Source organism: Astatotilapia calliptera, chromosome 4 (assembly GCF_964374335.1).
Source record: "Astatotilapia calliptera chromosome 4, fAstCal68.1, whole genome shotgun sequence".
In the NCBI taxonomy this organism is placed as follows: Eukaryota; Metazoa; Chordata; class Actinopteri; order Cichliformes; family Cichlidae; genus Astatotilapia; species Astatotilapia calliptera.
The window spans coordinates 20955817-20982825 of record NC_137425.1 but is presented as its reverse complement, the minus strand read 5'-3'; the positions used below and the strand labels follow the sequence as shown (position 1 = coordinate 20982825).

General features: G+C 40.5%; 1 protein-coding gene and 1 long non-coding RNA gene across 3 annotated transcripts; both read right to left on the bottom strand.

Moving 5' to 3' along the window:
- Positions 1–2728: 2728 nt before the first annotated feature.
- Positions 2729–15102, bottom strand: LOC145428307 (uncharacterized). 2 transcript variants are annotated; one of them, XR_013908584.1, is made up of 6 exons: positions 14736–15102; positions 14281–14655; positions 13301–13347; positions 10745–10877; positions 6844–9266; positions 2729–3306 (listed from the first exon to the last, which is right to left on the bottom strand). It is a non-coding gene; the product is annotated as an uncharacterized LOC145428307 (long non-coding RNA). The 2 variants fall into 2 exon arrangements; XR_013908583.1 differs by lacking the exon at positions 2729–3306 and having other exon boundaries at positions 3416–9266.
- A 7258-nt stretch (positions 15103–22360) lies between these two features.
- Positions 22361–24486, bottom strand: LOC145428306 (uncharacterized). Its single transcript, XM_080300389.1, has 2 exons — positions 23650–24486; positions 22361–22885 (listed from the first exon to the last, which is right to left on the bottom strand). Exons 1-2 carry the CDS (start codon positions 24469–24471, stop codon positions 22550–22552), a joined length of 1158 nt encoding a protein of 385 aa, XP_080156515.1. The 5' UTR covers positions 24472–24486; the 3' UTR covers positions 22361–22549.
- Positions 24487–27009: the final 2523 nt, after the last annotated feature.

Genomic DNA, 27009 nt, shown 5'->3' with positions numbered 1-27009 from the left:
GAAACCTGCAATCATTGCAATCACCAATGAGTCAGCTGAATGGCTAGCTTATCACTTTAACTGAAACACTGTTCAGTCTCAACTTTGCAGTTACTATTTTCATCATTTATGTTACAAGCATTTGTAAGTGCAATTTGTTTGGAGGCACAATCGTCTGATTTTTGTGTGTGACAACATTTCTGCATCTCAAGAACGGTTTAGTTTGGACTACTTGCACAATTTTGCGCTTTAAACTGACCTGCAGTTTGGTTTGGCTAAAAACTTCAGAGCAGACATTTGCCCAAATTTCTGGGCGCTTTCTTGGGTCAGCACAGCTTCTCAGTTTAATATATGAAGTGCCAGATCTTTTTGCATGTCCACTTAATTTCAGAATTTAAGAAACAATCCATGTGACTGAGGCCTGGTATCAGCTTGGCATCCTTTCATCTCTCTAGCCTTTTAGTTAATTATGCCTTACTAAAAACGTGTAAAACAGAGAGCACAATCTGTGATTAGGTATTGAAACAGCTGTTTACTCCCCAGATGTTTGTGTCCTCAAAGAAATTCCATTTTGATTTATGTGAATGTATTGTGCAGGTACTTTCTCTGCTTCGCCCTCATTGCTTGCTTTATCTGAGAACATAATCTGCCTTCTTTTAGCTTGGGGTAGGCCTCACTTTATGTTTTAAATTAAAACGCTTGAAGACAAAGTGAACTCTGGACAAGCGTGCGACCTAACTGAAGTCCAGGTGGGCTTGTTGATAATCACATTTTCACACTCATCTCGGGGCAGACCTGTGGTGTTCTGGTGCCAACCTGTCCCCTCCGTTTTTTGAGTGCCCCCCCCACATATAAAAAGAGACGGTTTATTTTATAATATTTTAGACAACAGCATATAAAACACCATTTGCTTGCACTTGTGTGTGTGTGTGTGTGTGTGTGTGTGTGTGTAAAAACTGAGATGTTCAGAGGTCTTGCTTCATGGTATCGAGCAGCTCACACAAAACAGGGTCTTTGTATTTTAATGTAGGTGCTGATGTAAACCACAATTTTCAGCAAACATCTATCAGGTCATTGCACTTTTCTTTATTTTTAAAGCTTAAGTATGCGTACATGGGATATATTAAAAACTGACAAGCTGTTTGAACATATGATGTGAAATCACTTAATTAACCTGCTGGATTTGCTAAAAGTTAAAATATTTATACTACTTTGGCTAATGGGTTTTGCACATTACTCTTAGTTTAGTAAGTGGCTATTAGTGAGGGTCATGATAATCAATTCAATTGCGTAATGGGCTGACTAAGTATTTCCAGACTAAGAGAAAAAGTCAGTGAACATATCCGTTGGTTTAGGTGTAGGCTTAATCCATTTCTGAGAAAACTGAAGAGCATAAGTGAGGGTTAGTATGTGTTAATGATTTCAGTGTCATGCAGGGGAAAGTAGCATTCAGTGGAAGCTTCTCGGTGATTGTTTTAAATCCAAATATGACCCTTATTTGTGGCGCATGTTAGCATACAGTCAGCTCAGGAGTTAGTATCAGTCATGTGGTTGTCACGAGGTTGCGCACAGCATCACCGGCAAGAGGGCTTGGTTTGAGAGGTTTTTGGCATCTGTGATGTGATTTACAACCATCCACCCATGTACAGTAAGAAGCTGCACTCACAACCGTGGGCATCAGCAAGTTGGTGAAATTTAAACAAAACAGCATTACATCTGAAACTCTCTTATTGTACCCAAAATACAAATTTTAGTGATTACATGTGGCTTCATTAATTATGTTCAAAAGGATGAATACATAACGCAAGTAATAACTTTATAATCAGTCAGTGAATGAAGGAGCTCAAGAGTGCAAATATAGTTGCAATAAAGTGACAAATATGCCCTTTTATGTCAAACAAAGACCGAAATAAGTGGCATCAGTGTGGGGATGAAAATGAGCGATCCAACCTCACACTGCAGATATCAGGGCAACGCACAGTGGGGGGGCAGGGGAGGGGGGGGTTGCAGTCTGCGCGCACAAGAGGGCTAACAACGCTGTGAGTGACAGAATCCACCCAAACTGAGGAACAGCTTCTTCCCCAGAGCTGAAGCCTGCACTGTTTGCACTATAATATAATATAATATGTTGCTATTTAATGTTTTTTGTTCGTGTTGCAGCTGCTCTGTGAGCCAAGCTTTCGTAGTCTAAATTCAATGGAAATATATCTCTGCACCACACGATGGCGATAGATTCTCACAGTCTGTGCTCTGCTTCCGCCACCAGTCATCTTTAAATCTTTTTTTTTATTCAATGAAACCTTTAACTGTCCATCTCGCAGCATTACTTTAAAAAAAATCATATTTAAATACAAAAAAAATTAAATACATGAACAACAGTAGTAGAAAATTGATAAAATAACACCAAATAAATATATTTACAAATGATAGCAACATCAATGGAATAAAACCATGAACACCAGCAGAAGGAGAAAGAGGCCTGTATCTACATTATTACTCTGGCAGCTCTCAGGCTCCATACAGACAGGACACGTTGCAGCGTAATTGCAGACAGGTGCGTGGGCCTGAGCTCCGCCCAGGCAGAATGACGAGTGGAAGAAAGCAGCAACACAATAAACATATGTAACCTTGCGGAGCCGGCCGGGCAGACATCGAGACCGTGACAGAGTGCAAAACTTTTATACTTGACAACTGTTAAGAGTTCAAATATTGAGGAAGGAGAGTAAAAACAACCATGGTCCAGAAGAGCTTGGTCAAACAATTGATTTTAATGAACACACGCGTGGGGGGAGTAGTCGGAGTTTCCTGTCACTCTGACTTTGCACAGAGTGTACTCAGAATCAACAGAATCAGCACATACACACTTAAGATTATAACAAGCATTCAATCAAAAGCATTTATTATAGATTCAACTCAGTTTAAATTGGTTATAACTGCACCTGTAACAAAGGCTAATTGGGTGCCAATATGTTTAAACATCTGAATGCAATATCAGTGCTGTAGATTATATTATTAATGCAATGGTAATGATGATGATTATTAACAATAGCAGCAAAATAATTTCCCTGATCTCCACACTCCCTCTTTTGACCCACTTTCCCTAAAAAGAGGGTCACTACACTTTACTTGTTTCATTTCTCTGACATCCATCCTCTGGCTCAGCAAATCAGACAACCTCATGTCATCTAGGTGGTCCAATAATAAAATGCCAGCTCCCACTTGAGAACACTCCATGCGTAAGATTAGGTTTTTTCTGCGTCCCTCTCTTGTGGTCCATCAGGCCTCGGGCCTCCAGGATCCTCACCCCCCTGTGGTCGCCGAGATCTTCTGCAAAGGAAACAAAACAGCTTTTCCTGCGCCTCCCTAACTTATGTTTGGGACTCTTTAATCAAAAGCATGATCCTAATTATGTTCTTGACTTATTGACTTGTATTTGTACACACACACACACACACACACACACACACATATATATATATACACACACACTCTTCAACGTTACTCATCATTTTAAGCGCTGCTTTCACGTCCCTGCATGTTTCCTATTGCTCGCCTTATCTGATCATCAACATCCTGTACACAAAACTGTCGCTGCTGCAAGTGCCTTAACTCTGATCTAAAGTCACCTTTCACAAGAAAATCATTATAAGCGCCTATTCTACTAAAAGATCCAAGAGAGAACAACCATTTTAATCAATTAAGTTTAAGCATATAAGCAATTACTCATGCATACATTTTATCATAGCTAAATGCTGCCTAAAAACAACTCCTGTGTGTTAACACCAACTTCATTTTAACACTCACATTTCCTATGTTATAACCCGTTTTTGGTATAGCCTTTTTATTTCATTTTGCTCCTTACCCCTGGAGGGTCTTGGGTCGATTTGTGGCTATTTTCAAATTTTGATTACATGCCATTTGCACAGTGTTGAATGGACTATAGCCAAATTCTCCAAAAAAAAAAAAAAAAAAGTTTGATATGATTTTATTTCAAAATTCAAGTCCGACTTCCTTCAATTAGCTTCAGTGGCTAAGCTACAAATAAACTTACACTATTGGGCTTAGGGTCGATTTGTGCCCCATTGAAAGCCATTATAAACGCTATTTTTCACTGCAGAATTATTACCGTTAACATCTGGGTGACGGCTTAGGTTTCGTTTTTGTTTTGGACAAGAGGCCTTAGAATTGTAATTTTATTTGTCCACCGGGTGGCGCCCTTGCTCCACATTTGACCCGGGGCTGGAAAACAGCAAGAGCAACAGCGGGCTGCTTTGACAGACCTGCGGGAAATGAAGCCTCATTTCCGGCGTGCAGCAGCGGCTTCGCCCGCTGATCGGGCGGGACCATTTTCTGTCCCTAGGACCGTTAGAGTAACAATTTCTGCTTCAGTTTTACCATATCTAAATGATCAAAAACCCCAAAAGTTATAAAATAATCCTAAAACCCATTTCAAATTAAACCTTAAATTCCCCCTTTTTTGACACATCTCATGTGTCAAACTAAAAATGCTCCACCCAAGCTTAGGAAATTAAAAGAAAAATACAGTTAGTCATATCATCCCTCAAAACACCTCAGCAATCCTCCTCTCAGGTATATTTGCTCCGACCCTGCAAACCTGTCTTTAAGGAATGAAATCCATTTAATCATCATGTCACATCTTTTCGAACTCCCGGCTCTATCCACAGCCTGCATCCTTGGAACTTCCTAAAAACAAAACCTGAACTTCACATTCCATACTCAGTTTTCCCCTTTATGATCCAATCTGTGTTATAAAAATAAACTTAGAACAGTTATCAGTCATGTGTTTCTTCAGTTAATGGTAACATGAGTTATATCAAAAAAATGTTTCCCCTTTAGCATTCTCCCAACAATATACTATAATACCATAATCTAACCCCAGTCAATAAAACAGAAATTTTCTCAAAGCAAACATCAGCAACCCAAAATCAACATCGCCAGAATTAAGCCTTCCACTCCCCTTGCTTATGGCAAAAGCAAAGCAAACCCTTTCTCTTGCTGGCATGGCAAGTGGTTTGTCCACATTTATTCATCCCCACCTTCATCCAGTCACACACACATCCACACCATGTATTCACACCAGGTATTGCTAATAGTGGAGCCTCCCGCGCAAGTAATCAGATTCTCCACTCTCAGCAAAATGAGCTCATTCATTTGTTTTATTTGTCATAGTAAAATAGTTCTTTATGCTTTTGGACCGGATTGACTCGCTATTATTGTCCCGATTCGTATTTTGAAGAAAAGACAAACGACTACAAAGTCCCAATAAGGTGCGTCAAAACAAGGATTTTATTGAAATATATATTGGGGGGGGAGAAGTAGAGCACGATCACTCAAACAGCGGCGATCTTCCCCGAACAATACTTGGGGTGTAACATACATATGATGACCAGTAATATGCGTCACCGCAGATGAAAAACAACATGCATGTTCCCCCCCCAGTTGTTCTGCAAAGCCCACCATGGCGTCCCTGGTAAGGTTTGAGAGCCTCAGCAAATTATAATGAACATAATTAATGCGATCAACATTTTTATTTGGAGTTATCCATAGGAACACACTTTCAAATCCTGCTGCTATTTGGTTAACTAATTTATATTCATCAGGAACTCCCCTGGGAACTCCAATCGAGTCAATCCAGGTAGGCGAGTCAGTTCTCGGGTCATAAATCTGTGTACCCGTTGTGCTTCTTTCCCTCAACATGCGTCTCCTACATCTGACTGTCAATGTACGCGTGTCATGTTGTGGAATGGCTTTTACCCTACTCCCTATTAGCATCAATGGTGCTCCTAACCGCACCATAGCACATGTCCCCACACTCCCCAAAGGAACATGCACCAAAAGGGTGTGATGTCCACAGTAATAATACAACCCACCTCTAGCCCATGTACCTATTATGGTGTTTGGGTCACTTACATTATTTGTGGTCCTTCCCGTGAGCGTCCTCTCACACCAACTAGGGTCAATTTCTCCCAGAGTGTATTTCACGGCGTCCGTAGAAAATTCAAAACAGGTGTAATTATTTTGTTTAGGTATGAATGAACCTGTCTGCGTACGCTTGTCAATTGGTGGATATAAACTTGACAGTGTGATGCAGTCACCCGTGGCCACAGCTTCTCTAGTTAATCTCAACATGCAATTATAACCCCACTCATCCTCTGGATACAGAGGCGCAGGCTCAGTAAACAAACGAGGTCTAGCTGTAGCACAGGCAACACAATCATCTACATGCTGTTCCCTAGCATTTTGAGCCACCCAATCCAGCCAGAGATTGCTGTCACTGAATCCGGTGGCACGTTCAATTAAATCTTTTCAGGCGAGTGTAGTCAACTGCAACTACCTTCCTATCTGAGTTTTGGTTAATTTTTATCAGTGATGTCCCATTGTCCCTTACTACAGGCCTCATTGGTTTAGCTTTACTAAGAAAATTAACTTTTATTAACCTTTTTGGATCTATCCCTACAGTTTCCACACCCAGAACTAAATATAAGGAATTTTGACGCCACCAGTTCCCCATTGACAAGGTCAATGGATTCTGGGCCGGACTATAATCTCTCTGAAGTTTTAGCTCATTCTCTGGCCCCTGCTCTGACGCCTCCCAATCTTCCCCAGTGTAACCTTTTACCTGATCCCAGTTCCGACACCAATTGGCATAAGGACGACTTCCCCTTTCACAATATGTGTTCACAGCATAATCCCAACACACCCACACATTAAATCCCCTCCAGCTACTGTCAGCTCCCTTACAGATAAAAACGTTGCACAAATCAAACGTGAATGAAGTGGTGGACCCATTAACATAGTCTAATTCTAGTCCACCATATATGCTGAGGCACTCATCCCTTTTACCTGAGACTTCACGCTTAACCTTCCTTGGCAACGCAATCAATTTGGACTCTGAAGCGGGTAGACCTCTGCGTCTGGGCAATTCACCTGTCTGCCAAAAAACAAAGAAACATTAGAACACTCACGCACGCCAACACCCCAGTTATTTTCCAATCTCCCCACAAGCCCATGGTTTTGGTTCCCCTACTCTCCTCTAACTCTAGGCTGGAGCCCCAGCCTATCACGCTTCACGCCTCTTTGGCACCTCCTCTTTGAGTGAAGAGACGCCCCGGATCCTTCTCTTCTTTCTTCGACTTCCCAGGTAGACTATTTGGGGATGAGCTTGTCTCCACCAAGCTCTCGTCTGCCACTGCACATTGAGACCAATGGAACCAGGTCTGGCCTTTCCCCTTCAACTGGACCGCTGTTGTGGTACGAGCGTTCACTTCAAATGGCCCCGTCCACCTCGGGTCTTTCCACTTTCGCTTGATGACCTTCAGCCACACCACCTTGGCGTCGGACCTGTCCACCGTGGTCACTCCTGCTGCAACCTGTTGTGTGAAACTAGACACAAGAGCTTTTAATTCTTTCCAATATTCTGCATGCGTTCTGTTACTTTTTATACTCTCTTCAGCCGGGACTGCCGTCCAGGGACCTGGAAACTGTCGTCCTGTCAACAGCTCGTACGGCGTGAAGCCTGTGGATTGGTTAACAGAACATCTTATGATCATTAATGCAATGGGCAGGGATGCGACCCAATTTAGCCCCGTCTGAGCACAAATTTTGTTCTTCAAATTTAGATTCATCCTTTCTACTTTCCCTTGGGACTGAGGATGATACACAGTTCCAAACGTGTGTTGCACCCCCAGCCTCTGTTCTGCCTCTGCCAAATCTTTGTTTTTAAAATGGGTCCCATTATCTGACCGAATTCGCTTGGGGAACCCATACCTCCTTTTAGACAGGGACTTTCAATCTGATCAGGTCCCCACTGGTAGCCTTCTCCTCAGCCAGTTGTAATCTGGAAAGCCCACCTTATATTTGCTCTCCCGAGAATTTGTCACCGCTGTTATTCACTGTTGCAGGCCTGCTTAGAACAAAAATGAGAAAAAAAAGAGCTGATTATTAGCTCATCAAAGCACCTGACAGGTTTTCTTTAAGTGCACTGTTACAAAAATAATGGGCCCCTTCTTAGACGTCCATGTTTAATAAAACTCCCTCTATTAAAAACAAAAACAACCCAAACCTAACTGACAGAATCAACCCATCTCCACAACAACCTCAAAAATCTTAAACAAAAAGTTGTGCCACCAGAGTCCTGACACTCCCAGGTCAACTCATGTAATTTCACCTCCTCAATACACCGAAAGTCTTGTTAAAACCACACAATTTGCACACAACAATCGCCCCCTTTATGCACTTTAACATACTTAGATTCAGCATAAGATAACCCCATTACAACAACGTATCAACACTAAACTATAAATTTCCTATCCAAATCTGCTATGCTTCCTCTCCTGAAAGAGAGGCGCACACACACACACACAGTCATCTCTCAATAAGTTGCTGTGACAAGACAAATACATGTTCAAACATTACCACCTTGTTAAATTATTTTATTTCTTTCTACAGTGATCACTGGTTTTGATCACTCAGTACGAGGGCACTCCTAAGTCACTCTTTTAAAACTACTTCAATCACTTTTTCTTTTTTCCATAATTCACTCCCTTGTCATATAGCTTCTTTTGAGTTATTCCTCAACTTCAAACTCAAGTGCATTTTATTCTTTTTTTTTGCCTGTCCCGTTTGGTTCTTTGGCCATCAGAATTATTGTCTGAAGGCGAGAAAAGATGCCCAACGGATTTACTTTACCAAATTGACCATCCCAGCCTTGCCGTAATGGTCTATTTGATTCATCTTTTATGGTTTATTTTCACTCGCTTTGCCCATTTGAAGATTTAACAGATGAGAGAGCAGTTTGGTCCTGTAACTTTGTATTACAGGTCAAAAGACCCTCAATCCACACTGCGAGGATTGATGTTGTTCCTCGCGTTCTTTAACCGCATTGACGGCCACACTACTATTTTTTACTGTTCTCTTAAGCTTTATTTTGGAATCATACATTTCAATGACCTCTTCTAACTTTCTGTCTGCAGCATTGGCTTTGTCTTCGTTTTTTAGTATTTTCCTCGTAAAATTGCTGCATCTTATTTTTTATTTTTTATATTTTTTATTTTCACTCGCTAGATACGGGACTGACTTGAATGAGGAAAAGAAAAGGGAGAAAGGAAGAGGGGGGAGAAACAGTGGAGAAGAGGGACGGGGATAAAGGGCAGAAAAAACCTCGCGTTTTATGGTGACTCCTGAATTTCCTCCACTTCCTCCTCATCCTTAAAATACTCCGGATGAGTGTCCACAGCATTGTTCAGTCTGATGGCATCCTCCATGACCTGGACAACATGATACCATTAGAATGACATCATAGAATGAGGGGTGTGACCAGAGCCAGAAATGCACTCATTGATCCTTTTGTTGATTTATTGCTATCATACACTACTAATCAACTAATCGAAGTGCAAGTGTCACAGTCTGTTATTTATTCTCCCTCCATGCAAGGCAACATCTAGGGGTGGTGCTGTGGGTTCAGCATGGCTGGCAGCCATTGTTCAATCATGCCTCCCCTATTTCAGTTGGAACGCTGGGGCCTGGAGGAGAGAGCTGCGGACTGCCATGCACCATGAGCAGCCGATGGGAGCGAGAACAGTCGCAGTTCTTGCTTTTTCTGTTGGGGGAGGCCCAAATAGTGCCATTCAACCTTCAGCAGCAGCAGCAGCAAGGGGCTGTTTTTACAATGTCTGCCAGGTAATTCTACACCGACTGGGTAGAGGGCATCAGAGGGCCACTACTGCCATTTCTGAGGAGGACAGATGGAGCTGGGGGACAGGCCCTTCGCATATGCTAATGCACAATGCAATAGCCAAAGACCACTGGAAATTAAACCAAGGGGCAAAATATACAGCCCAAGGCTGCGGTTCGCTCCTGCGTGTGTAACGGAGCAAAGGTGATTTTATTTTTTCCACAGTGTTTTTAAAGGAGGGAAACCTTCCTCCAAACGGACAGAGCAGTGGAGTCGCCAAGGGAAAGCACACAAATTAAAAACTGTGGAGCCTGCGGCTTAATTTGACTCAACATGGGAAACCTCACCCGGCCACGGAAAGGATTGACAGATTGATATTTATAGTTAAAAATATAAAATGAATTAAAACAACCCTGGCCAGGGGACAACACAATAAAAATCAATAAAACACAACATTAAAAGTCCAGTGGCGTCCGCCACGGTACACTAAAACAAAAAAACAACTCTTTAAATGAACAAAAAAAAAAAATCATGGAAAGAATTTCCACGTGATTAAATTGCTTTATTTTAGCATTATGCAATTCTGTTACTCCAACTTAATGCACTCAAGTCGGACCAACTTAATTAAAGATTGATTCATCAATGTATTTACTGCATTTTGATCCAATATATTTTAATAGTGTTGATCCAACAAAGAGTTTTGTTCCAACTCAATTCAGGTTTTCTCCAACTAATTTACTAAATTTGGTCCCAGCTTAAGTTAATTGAGTTAAACCAACTCATACAAATTAAGTTATTCCAACACAAGTCTTTAATGCTAATAGAAAACACTTTAATCACATGGAAATTCTTTCCATGATTATTTGAAGTTAATTTAAAGAGTAATTTTTTGGAGCATTTAACAAAGTCTAGAGTCTGGTTAACATACATTTCACTATTACATCTAAAAGGTAAATACAAATTTGTCATACACATCTTTTTGTTTTCTCCAATTTCTAGCAAATTTCAGGTTCAGTGAATAGACCAGACCAAGCAACATTGTCACTGCAAAAACTACATTGCCCAACTCACCCATCACTTCCACCCCCTCTAGAACAATCATAACATCCTGAGGGTCATCGCTGGCTCCGCACCCTCTGACCGAATGACACAGATTCCAAAGACTGTCTCTGCTATGGCAGTGGCCATGCTTTCTATCAACTTCCTGTGACAATAAAACAAACAAATTTAAAAAAAAGATAATGATTTCTCACTAATGTCCATTGCAAACAGTTTTAAAAGTACATCTGTTTTACATTAATGTAAAATACCTAAAAGCTTTATTCATTCAAGCCTTATAATAATGTAAATGTAATCAAAAATGACTGCCCGATATTTTTCCTCACTCAAGAGAAGTTCATTCAATACCTCAACAATGTTCTGTCTTTCAAAATCTTGAGTTGTGATAGGGGTGACTGTGGCACAGGAGGTAGAGCAAGTTGTCTACTGCTTTAATCCCTGGCTTCTCTAATCTGATACTAAAACTATCAATGGGTAACACACTGAACCCCAAGTTGCTCCTGATACATCCATTGAAGTGTAAATGTTACATAAAAATCTTGTATGAATGAGGTTGTTATAATGATATTATAATAATGATAGTATAAAACACTCAAGAATGCTGCGTGTAGTTAGGGCTGCTCAATTAATCGAATTTTAATCACGATTACGATCTGGGCTTTCAACGATCATTAAAAGTGACTGAGCCGATTATTAGCCCCTCCCTCGTGCTTTACTCTCGCGCTGCTCCGTGTGGCAAATCGAGCGCACCTCTTGTTTCCAACACGCGTCACAACAATTAAGAGGACCCGAGGGAAGCTCGGAAAGCTAAGCAGAAGTTATTTGGAGAGGAGAGTGACTGCCGTTGGTTGAAAAGAGGGGTAAAAAAAAAAAAACAAAAACAAAAAAAACTTCAGTGGTGTGGAAACATTATGGGTTCGCCGAGTCAGACATCGTGTGTAAACTTTGCTACGGTGTTGTAGCTGCACCACTGCAAAGTTCACTAAACAGATGTTTACATTTATTTCTTATATTGCAAACATTTGCACTGTTATCAGTATTTGCACACTATTTTATATTATTTGTTAAAGTCATTATTCAATACATTGTTATTGTTAACCTTTACAGTCAGAGCGGGCATGCTCCGTTTTGCGTAACTATTTTTAAATCCCTGTAGAACCGGAACCGCGTAAGCTAGCGCAATAATTTTTTGCATATGAAACCAGAGGAGTTGTACTTACATCTTATGCTATCAGCTTGTCCTAGGTCACGGTTGCAAAAATTGCACAAAACGCACTAGCAGGAACAAACACATAATATTCCAGAAACACGCTTTGCCGATTTGATCAGCTGTTCGCAACACTTCCCACATTGAAACAGACGTCAGCGCGAACTATCGCACGTCCGCCATTTCCTGCCAGAAACCCGAAGTGACGTCATCTTCGCGGAAACTGTAGTTTTTTTACTTGTAGGCCTTAAACACCTATACTGGTGTTTTTATAAGTCATGTTAGACTTTACTGAATAGTTTCTGGGATGCTTAGAACTCATATTGCACTGCTGGAAATAGTTTATTTTGATGCACATGCTGTTTTCTTTGCAAATTTGAATCATAGGATTGTTTTCCCTGCAGTATATAAAAATTGCTTTATCTCCAAAATAAAACTATGAAGGCACTCAAAATAAATTTCCTGTTGTTGTAAACTATTTTTTGCATTTAAAGTTTTGAGGGATAAACCTCTTAAATTTCTCCAAGTAGAAATATATGTAAAAAACGATTTTCAATTTTTTTGTAGTTTATTGCACTTTTTGCAATTAATCAGAATCAGAATACTTTATTGATCCCTGGGGGAAATTATTTTTTGTTACAGTGCTCCATTTTAATGTAGTTACTATGGACTTAATGCATACATATTATTAAAATATGGGCTATAACAGTTGTATTGATGTATAGCAACTTGAAATGCTCCCAATGGCACTATAACATGTAAAAAAATAATATAAGCTCTGGCGGACTTTGTTCTATAGTAGGTCTTAAAGGGTTAAATAAATATCGTCAAATAATCGAGACCTCAATTTCAGTGAAAATAATAGTGATTATCATTTTTGCCATAATCGAGTAGCCCTACGTGTAGTATCCAGTGAGAAACTTAAAGCTCTTACTTTTCCCATTTTAAAAGCTATTTTTTTTTACAGCCACCGGTAATTTATAGGAAAACCCCATCCCCTGAAACTTTTTGCATGTAGTTCAAGCTTATCTTTGATCATCTCCTTAGTTAAGGATACAGGCAAGTTAACATACCAGGTAATCCTTCACCAGGAATTTGTGAGAAATACAGAGGCTATTGTTTTACAGTCTTAATCTTTTCAAATAGTATTCATGCATTTTAGACAATTCTGTCATTCTAATATTGTTTTTTACTTTGTATTAATTTAATCATGCCATACCCCCAATTCAAGAAAGTTTAGATGATGTGTACATAAAATCAGAATGCAATGTTTTCTTGGTCTCAAAACTATGTCACTTACAAATGAATATATTAAATTTTTAACATGGGAATGTGATAATTTAAGAAAAATATTAGCTCACCATGAATTTGATGAACGGGCCTGCCAGCTCTCCAGACCTTTCACCACCTGATAAGATTAAACATTTATTATCTTTACAGGAGGGAACTGCAAGTCTAAGTTTAAGTAGAAAAATATTTAATTTAAAAAACAAAAAACAAAACAGGAAAACATATCTGTTCATGTTTTGTCTTTCCTCCTCAGTGTACTAAAAACACAAGTTGTTAAATAAACCACTCTCCATCAGTTGCAACTTACAAATTTCAACAACCCACACGTAAAATGTAAATTTATCACAACAGTCTCTGTGGTAGAGCCAAACTAGCTTATGTGCAGAGTTTAAGTTATAAACAATATCTATATTTGGAGTAGCTAAGTCTTTCATATTAGGCTATCATGCTAGCATGACATTGTGCTATATTCTTGCACTAATGTGTTAGCTAGCTATCCATCCATCCATCCATTCGCTTCCGCTTATCCTTTTCAGGGTCGCGGGGGGCGCTGGAGCCTATCCCAGCTGTCATAGGGCGAAAGGCGGGGTACACCCTGGACAGGTCGCCAGTCTGTCGCAGAGCTAACACACAGGGACAGACAACCATTCACACTCACATTCACTCGCACATTCACACCTAGTGGCAATTTGGATTATCCAATTAACCTATCCCCACAAGCTGCATGTCTTTGGACGGTGGGAGGAAGCCGGAGTACCCGGAGAGAACCCACGCAAACACGGGGAGAACATGCAAACTCCACACAGAAAGACCCCGGCCTGATGTTGGAATTGAACTCAGGACCTTCTTGCTGTGAGGCAACAGTGCTAACCACCGTGCTGCCGTGTTAGCTAGCTAGAATGGCATAAACAGATTAAAAAAAACAAAACAACAACAACAACAACAAAAGAACAAATGTGAATAAATAGAACTGAAAAGAATCGACAAACTAATGATACCTTTGTGCAAAAAGTATTTTCATCAAGATGGATGAAGATAGATTCACTCTTACCTTTCCAAGATGACTGTGGAGCAAACCATGTGCTTTCCTGCCTCTTGTTTAGAATCTCACGTGATCTTGTGATATCGCGAGTCTTTAAGGCAGCTAACCACTCTTGTTAGATTTTATCATGTCATATCAACAAGAATTTAAGAGGTGCTAGTTGGTGAATTTCATGTAGATCTTATATGATTTTATTACGTTCACCTTAGAAACATAAATTCATTGTGTTCAAATTACATGTTAGAGTCTTGTAAATGCAATAAACCACCAAATTTCACTTTGAGTGTATAAGAGTCACTAAGAATTAAAAATCCAGTGAAGCGGTGCAGGAGGGAAACCCGGCGGCGTCCTCGCCTTCCTCTCCGCGTTCTGCGCCCCGGTGCGCTAAAGAAAGGAAGGCAGCGGTAGTCACTATTCTTTTAGGCAGCTATAATTCATTAAAGGGGACAAGTCAAAAGACTTACCCCGGGTGGGCAGAGCTCTTAACTCTGCCCGCCGCTTCTTTGTAACCGCCAATCGGCACCGGCCCGCCTCGCCGCCTCTAATTCCCTGCAGACACGTAATCTGGCCTCCTGTTGCTGCAGCAGTCGGACCGCTCGCTCCGTGTTGCTGGCACTGTATCCTCCTCTCCTGAACGCCAAGCTCCACCAGCCCTCCGGGCTTGCAGGCGCCGCCGCCTGACACCACTCACGCCTGCCCGTCTCTCAAGCCTCTTTCTCCATGGTCTGCCAGGCCCTCTTATTGGCCTCTGTGACCTCCCAGGTGTGATCAGGTTTATAATCAGGTAGGGGCGGAGTCTTTCCAGGACAAGTCACCAAATAAATACCATAAAAAACATGCAGTAAAACTCATAAAAATAAACCAGTGTACAATATTAAAATATTGAAAAGGTAAAACACAGCAAAACATGCATAGTAAAAAACCCTAGATAACTTGTCCCTTTCCACCCCGTGACACGTGACACACACCTTGACTTTGGGAACAGATTGATGTGATTGCTGTGATTGATGCGATATTTGGCCACATTGCTATAACGACACCACTCGATTACTTCACACGCATGCTACCAATAATCCATAAATTGCTGCTTAAGGAACTAAGGACAATACATTTAAATGCAAGTTCTTTTTTCTAATGTGTTGTACAACTATCAAATTCATTTTTTTATGTTACATAGTAATATGGTCCTTACCGATTGTGAAACTAAATTAATTCGTTTCATAGATCTAATCCATACTGCTCCTTTAAGGCAGCAAACTCGCTATATTCTATTCATTATACCAATTAATAACACCAGTGGTAAACAAAAACACTACTTTAAAACAACTCAGTGCAAATAGGCATGCATGTTCATTTGCTTTCAACTCACAACAACAACTCAACTTCCAAACCAAAACACCAACACAAAGGAGTGTGAGTTTAGACAGCACCAGTTAGCTAATCACATAGAACTGTAATCTTTGACATTTGTTTACCAAGTGAACAGCTTTAACATTTAAGCAGCTGTAACTGTTAGTGCAAACACTGTGTATTTATAAGGAAAGAGCTTCAAGTCTCCAGATCTACTAGCTAACAAAAGACACATTACGCTTTCACCTGCTTCTCTGCTTCAACAGCAACAATGTTCCTCTTACGTCAGAGGCACAGCTACAGCAAGTGTAGAGCCAAGCAGCCTCACCAGCGTAACCAGTGTTGCTCTTTTAGCTTTGAATGTTTTAACTTAAATGCACTAACAACTTGTGTAATAATTCTAACAAAAGGTTTCTAACTTTTATCTGTTTGTAACCCTGGGCTACACAACATCCATAAACAACATGTATCCATTCAATATCAATCCAACCAACAAACCTGCATTAACCCAACTATCCATAAAGCCAGCAACCATCCAGCCAACATGCATCAACCCAGAACTCCAACCAGACAGCATGCATCATAGTAAGACTAGGTGGACTGCTGTGGATTCATTTGAATCTTACTCTGCACAGCTGCAGAACACTGTTGATGTAGCTCTCGTCCTTTTCGACCTTATTCCTGAAAAGGCTGGTTTGTTTCTTGTCAGCAGGGTCGATGTCCTTGGGCCACCCCCCTCCACTTGGTTTACTCCACAGCTTCTTGTCTTGTGAAGTTTTGTGTTCACCTGAAAACAACAAGTAGCACCTGAGATTCACACAGACAGGCAATTCACACAGTGCACTGTTAATCAGGAGGTAGAGCAGGTCACTAATCAGAAGGTTGGTGGTTCAGTCCTTGGCTGCATCCCTTGGGCAAGATACTGAACCCTGAATTGCTTTCTGATGCATTCATCAGAGTGTGATAAAAAACACAGAAAAGTTGCTTTTATGAATGGGTGAATGAGGCATGTTCTGTATATAAGAACCACTCTCTTTACTCTGTATGTAATTTCAACCCTTTTGGCAATCCAGTTCAAGCTGTGTGTAGGTGATCAGTTACTGCAGGAGCGTCACACTCATTTTAGCTCATGGACTGCTTCTAGCTTGATTTATCCTAGCCCAATACTAATAAGATAATAATAATGAATACTGTATTGATCCCCGAGGGAAAATCCCTCTCTGCATTTAACCCATTCACTCAGAGAAGGAGTGGGAAGACACTGGGCACCCAAAGAGCAGTGCGTAGAGACAGCACCTTGCTCAGGGGTACCTCGGGGGAGCCGTTCAGTGGATTCGAACCCCCAACCTTCCAATCATAGGGCCACCACTGTACCTACTGAGCTATCCCTGCCCATAACTCTAGAGCATTCACATTTCTCTGTGTAAAGGCAGCTGATCTGTACGGAGCCCCTCTGATGACATGGTACAAAAAATAAATAAATTGTGGCCACGAAATACCATTTCAAGGCCACGAAATAGGTATAACGTGCTCACGAAACACTTGATGATATATATATATATATATATATATCATCCCAGGGCACATTCACTAGAGCCTGCGTCAGCCATAGTACGGAGTCCTTGCTGTTGGTGATGTCCTTAAGGTGAGTGTATTATATTTTATATTTATTTCATATTGTTATCCCGCAATTCGGCAGTTATTTATTCAGACCTATATTGTTACTATGTTCTAAATTGTATCTGCTGACGTTTCAAATGTTGTATCCTCATGTTGCTACTACACGTTGTTTTGTTGTGCTAATATGTAGCCGTAAACTCATTTTTAACTGTAGGACGTTTCAAAGTAGAGCAAGGCTGAAGGCTACTAATAAACGAGGTATGTTCAACATAAAACCTTAGTTCTCTGTGTCACGAAGTTGTCTCTCTTTTACCCTGGCCACATCACCATACTAGCTGGTGCAACTAATCTGGTCTGGACAATAATAACAGTTTTAGACGGAAAGCATCTTAAAATTGCCTCTTTTTTTCGCTGAACATCTCCTTTGAAAGTAGCATCATGTGAGTCACACTTGTCAAGGTAATGCATGCTAAATGAGCCGTAGCTTTCAATGCATCACCGGATGAAGCCTTGCAGTTACAGTAGCTCACTGCAGGTATCACGTTGCCAAGGGAACTAATAAAGCATACAGTGATCAGAATGATTTTGTATTGATGCAGGTTGCCATTGCTAATACTGAACTACTTAAACTCCAAGTAGACAATCGCTCCATTCCTCATTACCATAGATAATATCTAAGTAATAAAACAATCATTATCAAATTCTGATTTGCCATATATAAAGTGATTTTATAGGTAGGCTATCATGTAAAAATCTGCTACATAAAATTTATAACCGAGTGTAAAAATACTAATTTCATTTTCATGTGGTTTGGAGGTCAGCTATGGATACTCGGCTGCGAGAATTTTTAACAGAGCGTAAAGTTGAAGAAGATGTGATCAAGAAACTTGAAGATGAGAATGTAAGCCACTGCAGCTGTTGCTGTGTGCGTGTGTCTGTGTGTTTGTTTTTGAACGGAGAGCCGCAATCCACAATTTACTATGCACATTCTAAAATAAATTATTGAATTTCATATTTTGGTTTAATCAATGACATTAATTAATGACATGATATGTTTAAAGAGTAATTTAAAAAGTAATTTTTGTTCATCTTATGTTGGACAAATGTGTACCACATTACCAAAAGTATCTGTTATCAAAAGTAGATAGCAAAAAACAACTCTAAAATATGCAGTTGTATGTATTCATTGTTTTTTTAATATTGACACTTTTATTAATTTGTTATTTATATTTTTCAGATTGATGAAACTCTCATTCCCTTAATGACAGACAGTGACCTGGCAAAGTACATCCCCAAAGTTGGCGATAGAGTCTCCACTGTGGCCTTCTGCAGACAAGCAACACGTCACCATCCAGGAAAGAATCTATACTCTCAAGGCTACGACAAAGACTGACAGGAGCTGAGGGAATGCCTCCTAAAAAGAAATTGTCTCAGTGGGCAGAAAATACAAATGCAAAACGAACAGTGAGACGAATTGAGGTTGGCTGGATGGATTTTGATGAGGAGAAGGGTGGGTTCAAACAGGTGACGTGTGTAAGTGGTGGTGGAACAATAATGGATTGGATTTATATAGCGCTTTTCAAGGCACCCAAAGTGCTTTACAATGCCACTATTCATTCACTCTCACATTCACACACACTGGTGGAGGCAGCTACAGTTGTAGCCACAGCTGCCCTGGGGCAGACTGACAGAAGCGAGGCTGCCATATCGCGCCATCGGCCCCTCTGGCCAACACCAGTAGGCAGTAGGGTAAAGTGTCTTGCCCAAGGACACAACGACCAGGACAGAGAGCCCAGGGATCGAACCGGCGACCTTCTGGTATCCCAGATACGCTTCCCAACCCCCTGAGCCATGGTCGCCCCAACAAGGCATTTATCTGTAGATAAAAATGAAACAGTGTCAAATATCAAACTTATGGCTGAAAATCAGTTTTTCCCCAATGGCACCTCAAAAAAAACCAAAAGTCTTTCTCACTATTCAACTCATATTGAGAGCTCACAGATGCATGTGGATGCTTCCAGTACAGTTGATGAGTTGTATAAGCAAAGTAAGGTCAAAATTCTGCGACTTTATCTGTGTACCAGAAAGAAAACACAACAGCAGCCTCAAGACGTAGAGGCCGATCATGCAATAACCCAGCCCTCTGTGGTAGATCTCACTGACAATGAACCTAATCAGGCCGCTGATGATCTGTTGGTGGAAAACGTGAATTCAGAACCATCAAACTTTGTAATTAATGATGGAGCTTCCATAAGTGGATATTTGGAACTGAATGACACATTACCATGGGATGGTCTGCCAAATGTAGGTGAAAGTGAAGATTCTGATGCAGTTGTTATTATTAGTGGGGATAACAGGGTGGATATTAGTGTGGTTGAACTAAACCCTGAAACACTGTTTACAGAAAAAGAGTCTGATCCACCTCATCACACATTGTCTCTCTCACCGGGGCTGACAGGAGAGGCCAATATTCCTGACCAAGCACCCCCTGAACCACGATCTTGTCCCGTAATACTAACTGTTAGAAGAGGTCATTGTCTTACTGATTTGATCAGTGCCTTTGAGGACTCAAACATTATTTCATCTGAGGTCAATATCACAGATAGGACACAAAGTACTTATTCAGGCCCCAATGTTTGTAATCAAGTGCTGGCGTCCCGTTGTGGGTTCTGTAGCTGGTTTACTCCCACCAGAAGGACTGCATCATTTCATTGCAGAAAAAAAACCAACTGTAAAAACAGTGAAGGAGCTTCTAATCTTTCCAGAGGAGATGACAGCTGCCCAGTCAACAGTTTCTCGTTACCTGAAAAGGTACATTGGAGAAATTGATATCTTCAGCTTTTCCTGCGGTTCTGTACAGGATCCAATCTGTTCGATAAAGCCATACTAATTGAGTTCATAGAAACTACAGATTTCCTCCGCAGACCACAATCCCACACATGTGGATGTGTGCTAAAGCTGCCCCTTGGTTATCACAGCTAACCAGACTTTCGCAGTGAATTTAACAGCATTCTCGCAAGCTCTATGTGGGTGATGGATGTGGTGTAGGTCAGTGTTACCCAACCATGGTCCTCAAGGCACTCTGCCCTACACGTTTTAGGTTTTCCACCCTAACAGTTCATAGAAACACGGGTGTAGTTAACAGTAACATGAAGGAATGAATGTGAATGTTCAATAGACTGGGCCGTTAAGTTCTCTTAACGGTGTAGCCCGTTGTGCCTTTTTCATGTGCAGCCTTTTTTTTCATCTGGTCAGTAAGTGCTTTCTTAGTTTCTCCCGCTAATTAAAATAGTAAGCTAAAGGGAATGTTCAGGTTATTTGAAGTGGAGTTGCCTGTAGTAGACAGCACTTAGCACTCTGACTTTGCAGAAGCAGCAGTTAGATATTGGGGACAAAATAAGGCAACAAATTGCTTGGGGAATGAGACCACAAAACAACACCAGTTGAAAATACATATACATATTTAAATGATTTTAATTTTCAGTGCTTCACCTGGCAGGAATCCGTACACTAAACATAGAAGTGCATCTGTTCCTGCTGCACACATTGTTACTGTGTTTTTGGCTAGTGCCAAAATAAATGACTAATTTTAACATTCTAATACTTTTTTACTACAGGAAGAGTAACAAATATTTCCAATATAGCATACAGTAACAGTTCTACAAACTGGAAGATTGCTGAGTGCTGTCTACTGTATATACAAACATAAGTACAACACCATTACAAATACCATATTCCAACTGATTAAGCATGTTCTATATTAAAGTATTTCAGATGTTTGCAGAAATCTTAATAGAAACAAGAATGTGAACCTTTATGTTCCTAATGGGTTTAGAAGAAAAGTTGTCAATTACAGAGATTGGTTACATTGTGAAGAGGTTTGTATAACCTCTTCACAATGTAACTGTTATTTTAGCCTGTTATTATATGCAAAATACAACCTGTTTTTGAGTATGGTGTATTTTGAAAGACACCAGTAAACCATTCTCATTTGTACAAAACATTGTCCTCTCTGTTACATTCTATACATCTTTAAACATGAACATGTCTAATGACACCGCTGAAAGTTATTTAATTACTCATTCTATAATGTCATACACGTGCTGTGATTTTTAAGAAAAGAAGCCGTTCTTTATCAAACATGGGATTGCTTTAATCTATTCCACAATAACAAAAATATAGGCTCAAGAAACATTTGGAGCATTGGTGACACAACTATGATTCTACACTTTAGCCTACTTGGTCTTCTTGTCTAATTGATCACAACATTAGCTATATTGCCAGTCTATGTGGTTGTTATCCAAGGTGCTCTTGTTTTTGTTAGAAATGAACACATTTTTGCTACCAAAAACTATTATGAACAACTTTTGATGCTTTAACAGTTTGATAAGTTTAACTCAATCCCAAAAGGATTTATTTTTTTCTAACCTGTATCATATTTTAGTTTAATACTCCACGCTTTGTAGCTACTGTGAGATTATTCTGTTATCATATGTTATCTTATATCTGTAGTTAAAGTAGTTGAATTATGTTAACAGCTGTAGAACATATATGTATCCCTTAGTCTAGATTGTGTGCAAAGTATGTAGCTTAGTTTCCCTTATATTTTTAGGTTAAAAGAATGTGACCATTTTTGGATTTGTTAGACAGGTGTGGATTACCCTGTACCCTTGATCTGCTGTGAATGTGTTACACTGTTTCTTGACATTTCATACTGCTGAATCATGAAGAGAATGTTGTGTGCAGAGGACCTTGTGCCGATAATAGAAGAGACAGACCACATTCCATACCCCCACCTTTACAGAGAGCAGAAAGACAGGGAGCCGAGGTCATAACTTAGGCGCCGTAACAGAGAAAGAATGTGAATGTTTAGGCTTTTACGACTAGGTGGGGGCCACTAGAGGCTATAAGAAGCGGAGTAGCCCGTCACCATTTTGAGATTTGCTGTGACCCTCTTCATGCATGTCTCCCCATCATGATGGCTTATGCTCATAAAGTGTTGGATTGTATGGAAATAAAAGATTGTTGATTGAGCATTTATACACCGAGTATTGTCCTTCCTTCAGCCCAAAGATTCAAAGAATTGGGAGATTTTAACACTACCAAGAGCAAGCAACACTTCATGATGAGTTAATTTACTGACATGGATAAAATGAAAATTATGTTATACAGTCTTTTCTGATAATTTTGATACAAAGACAAGATAAGTACACACTGGAGAAAAATAATTACTTAATAATAAGTACATTAAGCTGTAGGAATACGTACTGAAGTACAAAATATACTACATTTGTATGTTTGTGTCCATTTAAGTAGCCTCAAATAACTGTGAACGAACTGTATCCCTGAGATGAAAATATAAATCAAGGGCCTGGGACATGGTAGATGGGAATTCCAAGCTTGATTCCTCCATTATTATTGTGCACAAATCAAACACTTGCACATCACATGGGACTGAACTAACAAAAGTGCAGCTATTTTTACACAAGGTCAAATCTTCTGTCAGTGGAACGAGACAGTCTTCTGCACCCCAAAGGTGAGGGGCCATGTACATGACATCAGGTATCCCACAGGGCACGTTGTTATTCTTTGAGGGCCTTATACGGTGAGCATTCCAAACACTCCGGATGTCATTCAATACCTCCTGATGAAGAAACAAGAATTAGGTCAGAGCTGTAATACAAGGCATTTTTAAAATGGTCGACAATAAGTGTGGTGCATCCTTAAATGAATTGAAAAGCAGCAATGTTTGGATGCAGTTTAATGAAAACCAAAGGAAGAGGGAGTGATTGCAAAAAAAGAAAAGAAAGAACCACACCAGGCAAACCACTGAGTTGTGGGATCTGGGCTTTATACTAATACTAATACTAATCTTGGTCCGGATGCGCAAAGCTTTTCAACTTTATGCGCATAATACAGGTGACAAAATCAATATTTTTCAATCCCATGAGGGGATCCAATATCATCTGAGTCCTGAATGTACCAATGATAGAGCGCTGAAGAGTTACTGATGCGTGAAGCCTCTGACTGCTTTTGACAGACTGGCAGTGACAGATCGGTAGCTGCAGCATAACTGCTGATGCAGAATGAGCGCAGACAAGGATAATGTCCTCCGATCAGAAAAAAACAACATTTAAGTCGTGCTGACTTCTGATCAGTTCAATTGGCAAAGTGTTCCCTGATTTAAAAACTTTGGCTGGGTCGATGCTTCAGCCTCCATTACGCACATACAGAGTGCAGTTGACCTACTTCAACAACGTTAGGAATACATTGCATTTACCGTTCGGTAAAGGTAATGTCGTTTTAACTACGGTATGTAAACGATTATTTTGTTACCCTTACTGCTAAAACAGCGTAATTTAATGTAATTAATTACCACCACTGGTTATCATAATATGGGTCATTTACCTGAATGATTGACATGAAGCAGAACTGTGACAGAGCTTTGTCAATGAAATCCCCAAAGAAGAATCCTTCGTCCTTCAGTTCTCCTAGAAGCTTGATCCATGACTCGACTCCTTCTTTTCTCATCACTGCCCACCAGCTCTCAATTCTCTGGTTTGCCGTACTTGCTCCTGTGACATAGCTTCTGTCTCCTGCTCTATCATCCCCGTCATTTCTCTGTAAATAACGCTGGAGGTCTCTGACCAACACGTTCTCAGTGCCCATGTCAGTTCGTACGAGCCTGGGGAAACCCCCACGACTCTCCACTGCTTCCACAAAGTAACCTCCGATAACCTTTGGGTCACTGTTAGTGTGTGCGGCCCGCAGCCAAATGATGTTGCGTGAGAAACCGTCGATGCATCCATTAATACATATCCCATATGGCTTTAGTTTGTCATAAGAGTCTATGTGCCACACAAAGTTAGGCCCCTGAGCAAAATATTGCCTCCTTCTGAGACGTGTGGTCTGGCGAACCTGGGAACCTAATGGGTCCAGTAAAGAGATGAGGATCCTGACGTCTTCTTTCCTGATCGCAGTGCCGTGTTGTTTGCACTTTGTAAACATCCACCGATAACCGTGATCCTTCCCAGGCCCTTGCAGTTGGTTCACAATAAAATCTATCCCGGCGTCCAGGTCGTACTTACGTCTGTAAAGCGACTTGGCTCTCAATATCCGGTTTAAATGTCTCTCCGTAATGATGGTTCCTTGCATTGCCAGGCTTTTCAAAATGCGTTTGTAGCTCATTCCCAGCCTAAAATAAAACTCAATCAGACTGTCTCTGTCCATGGTGTATAGGTTTAGCTTCTTTTAGCTTGGGGTAGGCCTCAGTTGATGTTTTAAATTAAAACGCTTGAAGACAAAGTGAACTCTGGACAAGCGTGCGGCCTACCTGAAGCCCAGGTGGGCTTGTTGATAATCACATTTTCACACTCATCTCGGGGCACATCCGTGGTGTTCTGGTGCCAGCCTGTCCCCTCTGTTTTTGTGGGGGTTTTCCCCACATACGAAAATGGCCGCTTCTGCCTGGAGGGAGTTTTTTATTTTTGCTTTGCAGCTGCACAGGATCTGTATAGAAGTTTTAAACACTTCTATTTTGGGCAAATTTATAATATTTTAGACGACAGAACATAAAACACTGTTTGCTTGCGTGCGTGTGTTTGTGTGTAAAAAGTGAGATGTTCAGAGGTCTTGCTTCATGGTATCGAACAGCCCACACAAAACAGGTTCTTTATGATTTAATTTAAGTGCTGATGTAAACCACAATGTTCAGCAAACATCTATCAGGTCATTGGACTGTATTTTTTTAAAGCTTAAGTATGCGCACATGGGATATATTAAAAACTGACAAGCCGTTTGAACACATGATGTGAAATCACTTAATCAACCTGCTGGATTTGCCAAAAGTTAAAATATTTATACTACTTTGGCACATTGCTCTTAACTTATTAAGGTGGCTATTAGTGAGGGTCATGATAATCAATTCAATTGAGCAGAAGTGACGTTCTTACTTCGATTCGTCCAAATTCATGTGAGTTCCAGTCTGTTCAGCCTGTTTCTGTGTAGCACCAAGCAGTAGACCTAAACCTGGATGTGCTTCTGGGTTCTGCCTCTAATGAAAACGGATGAGTGTAAAATGCAACCATTGTTTGTAGTTTGCTGCCACCTACTGAGTGAAAAAAGAACTGAAGTTGTAAAAAGTCAGTATTCCTAATGATAGGCTTCGTTTTGTTTCAGTTTCAGTTCACTATACAGCTCATCAAACTGTTTTCCCTTTACGTTTTGATATAATAGCTTTTTAGTACTACTGAGACACATACTGCCTTTTTCTTCCGTTAGAGTAATATTTTCTTGAGCTGTGTAACTGGATTTGTTCAAACATAGAGGTAGTTTGGATTCACTGACACAGGAGCCATACGCCCTTTCTGCAGTTTCTATGCTTCCTTAGCTCGTTTATGTCGCCATTGTTAATCCTGTCCTGTGCAAAGAAAAGCCCAAGCTACACTTGTCTGACTGACAGAAGGTTCAAGAGAAGGACATTTGCTCTCAACTCTTTCCCTGTTGAAATGTTATTCCAAGCAAGTGAGTTTCCTACAGGGTATGGAGGGTTAGTATGTGTTAATGATTTCAGTGTCATGCAGGGGAAAGTAGCATTCAGTGGAAGCTTCTCGGTGATTGTTTTAAATCCAAATATGACCCTTATTTGTGGCGCATGTTAGCATACAGTCAGCTCAGGAGTTAGTATCAGTCATGTGGTTGTCACGAGGTTGCGCACAGCATCACCGGCAAGAGGGCTTGGTTTGAGAGGTTTTTGGCATCTGTGATGTGATTTACAACCATCCACCCATGTACAGTAAGAAGCTGCACTCACAACCGTGGGCATCAGCAAGTTGGTGAAATTTAAACAAAACAGCATTCCATCTGAAACTCTCTTATTGTACCCAAAATACAAATTTTAGTGATTACATGTGGCTTCATTAATTATGTTCAAAAGGATGAATACATAACGCAAGTAATAACTTTATAATCAGTCAGTGAATGAAGGAGCTCAAGAGTGCAAATATAGTTGCAATAAAGTGACAAATATGCCCTTTTATGTCAAACAAAGACCGAAATAAGTGGCATCAGTGTGAGGATGAAAATGAGCGATCCAACCTCACACTGCAGATATCAGGGCAACGCACAGTGGGGGGGCAGGGGAGGGGGGGGTTGCAGTCTGCGCGCACAAGAGGGCTAACAACGCTGTGAGTGACAGAATCCACCCAAACTGAGGAACAGCTTCTTCCCCAGAGCTGAAGCCTGCACTGTTTGCACTATAATATAATATAATATAATATAATATAATATGTTGCTATTTAATGTTTTTTGTTCGTGTTGCAGCTGCTCTGTGAGCCAAGCTTTCGTAGTCTAAATTCAATGGAAATATATCTCTGCACCACACGATGGAGATAGATTCTCACAGTCTGTGCTCTGCTTCCGCCACCAGTCATCTTTAAATCTTTTTTTTATTCAATGAAACCTTTATTTAACTCGCAGCATTACTTTAAAAAAATCATATTTAAATACAAAAAAAAAAATAAATACATGAACGACAGTAGCAGAAAATTGATAAAATAACACCAAATAAATATATTTACAAATGATAGCAACATCAATGGAATAAAACCATGAACACCAGCAGAAGGAGAAAGAGGCCTGTATCTACATTATTACTCTGGCAGCTCTCAGGCTCCATACAGACAGGACACGTTGCAGCGTAATTGCAGACAGGTGCGTGGGCCTGAGCTCCGCCCAGGCAGAATGACGAGTGGAAGAAAGCAGCAACAC

Coding starts and splice junctions, on each gene's coding strand:
- LOC145428306 (XM_080300389.1), bottom strand. CDS start 24,471: ATGGACAGAGACAGTCTGATTGAGTTTTATTTTAGGCTGGGAATGAGC. Junction 22,886..23,649: donor GCTTCATGTCAATCATTCAG/GTAAATGACCCA, acceptor TTTCTTCATCAG/GAGGTATTGAATGACATCCG.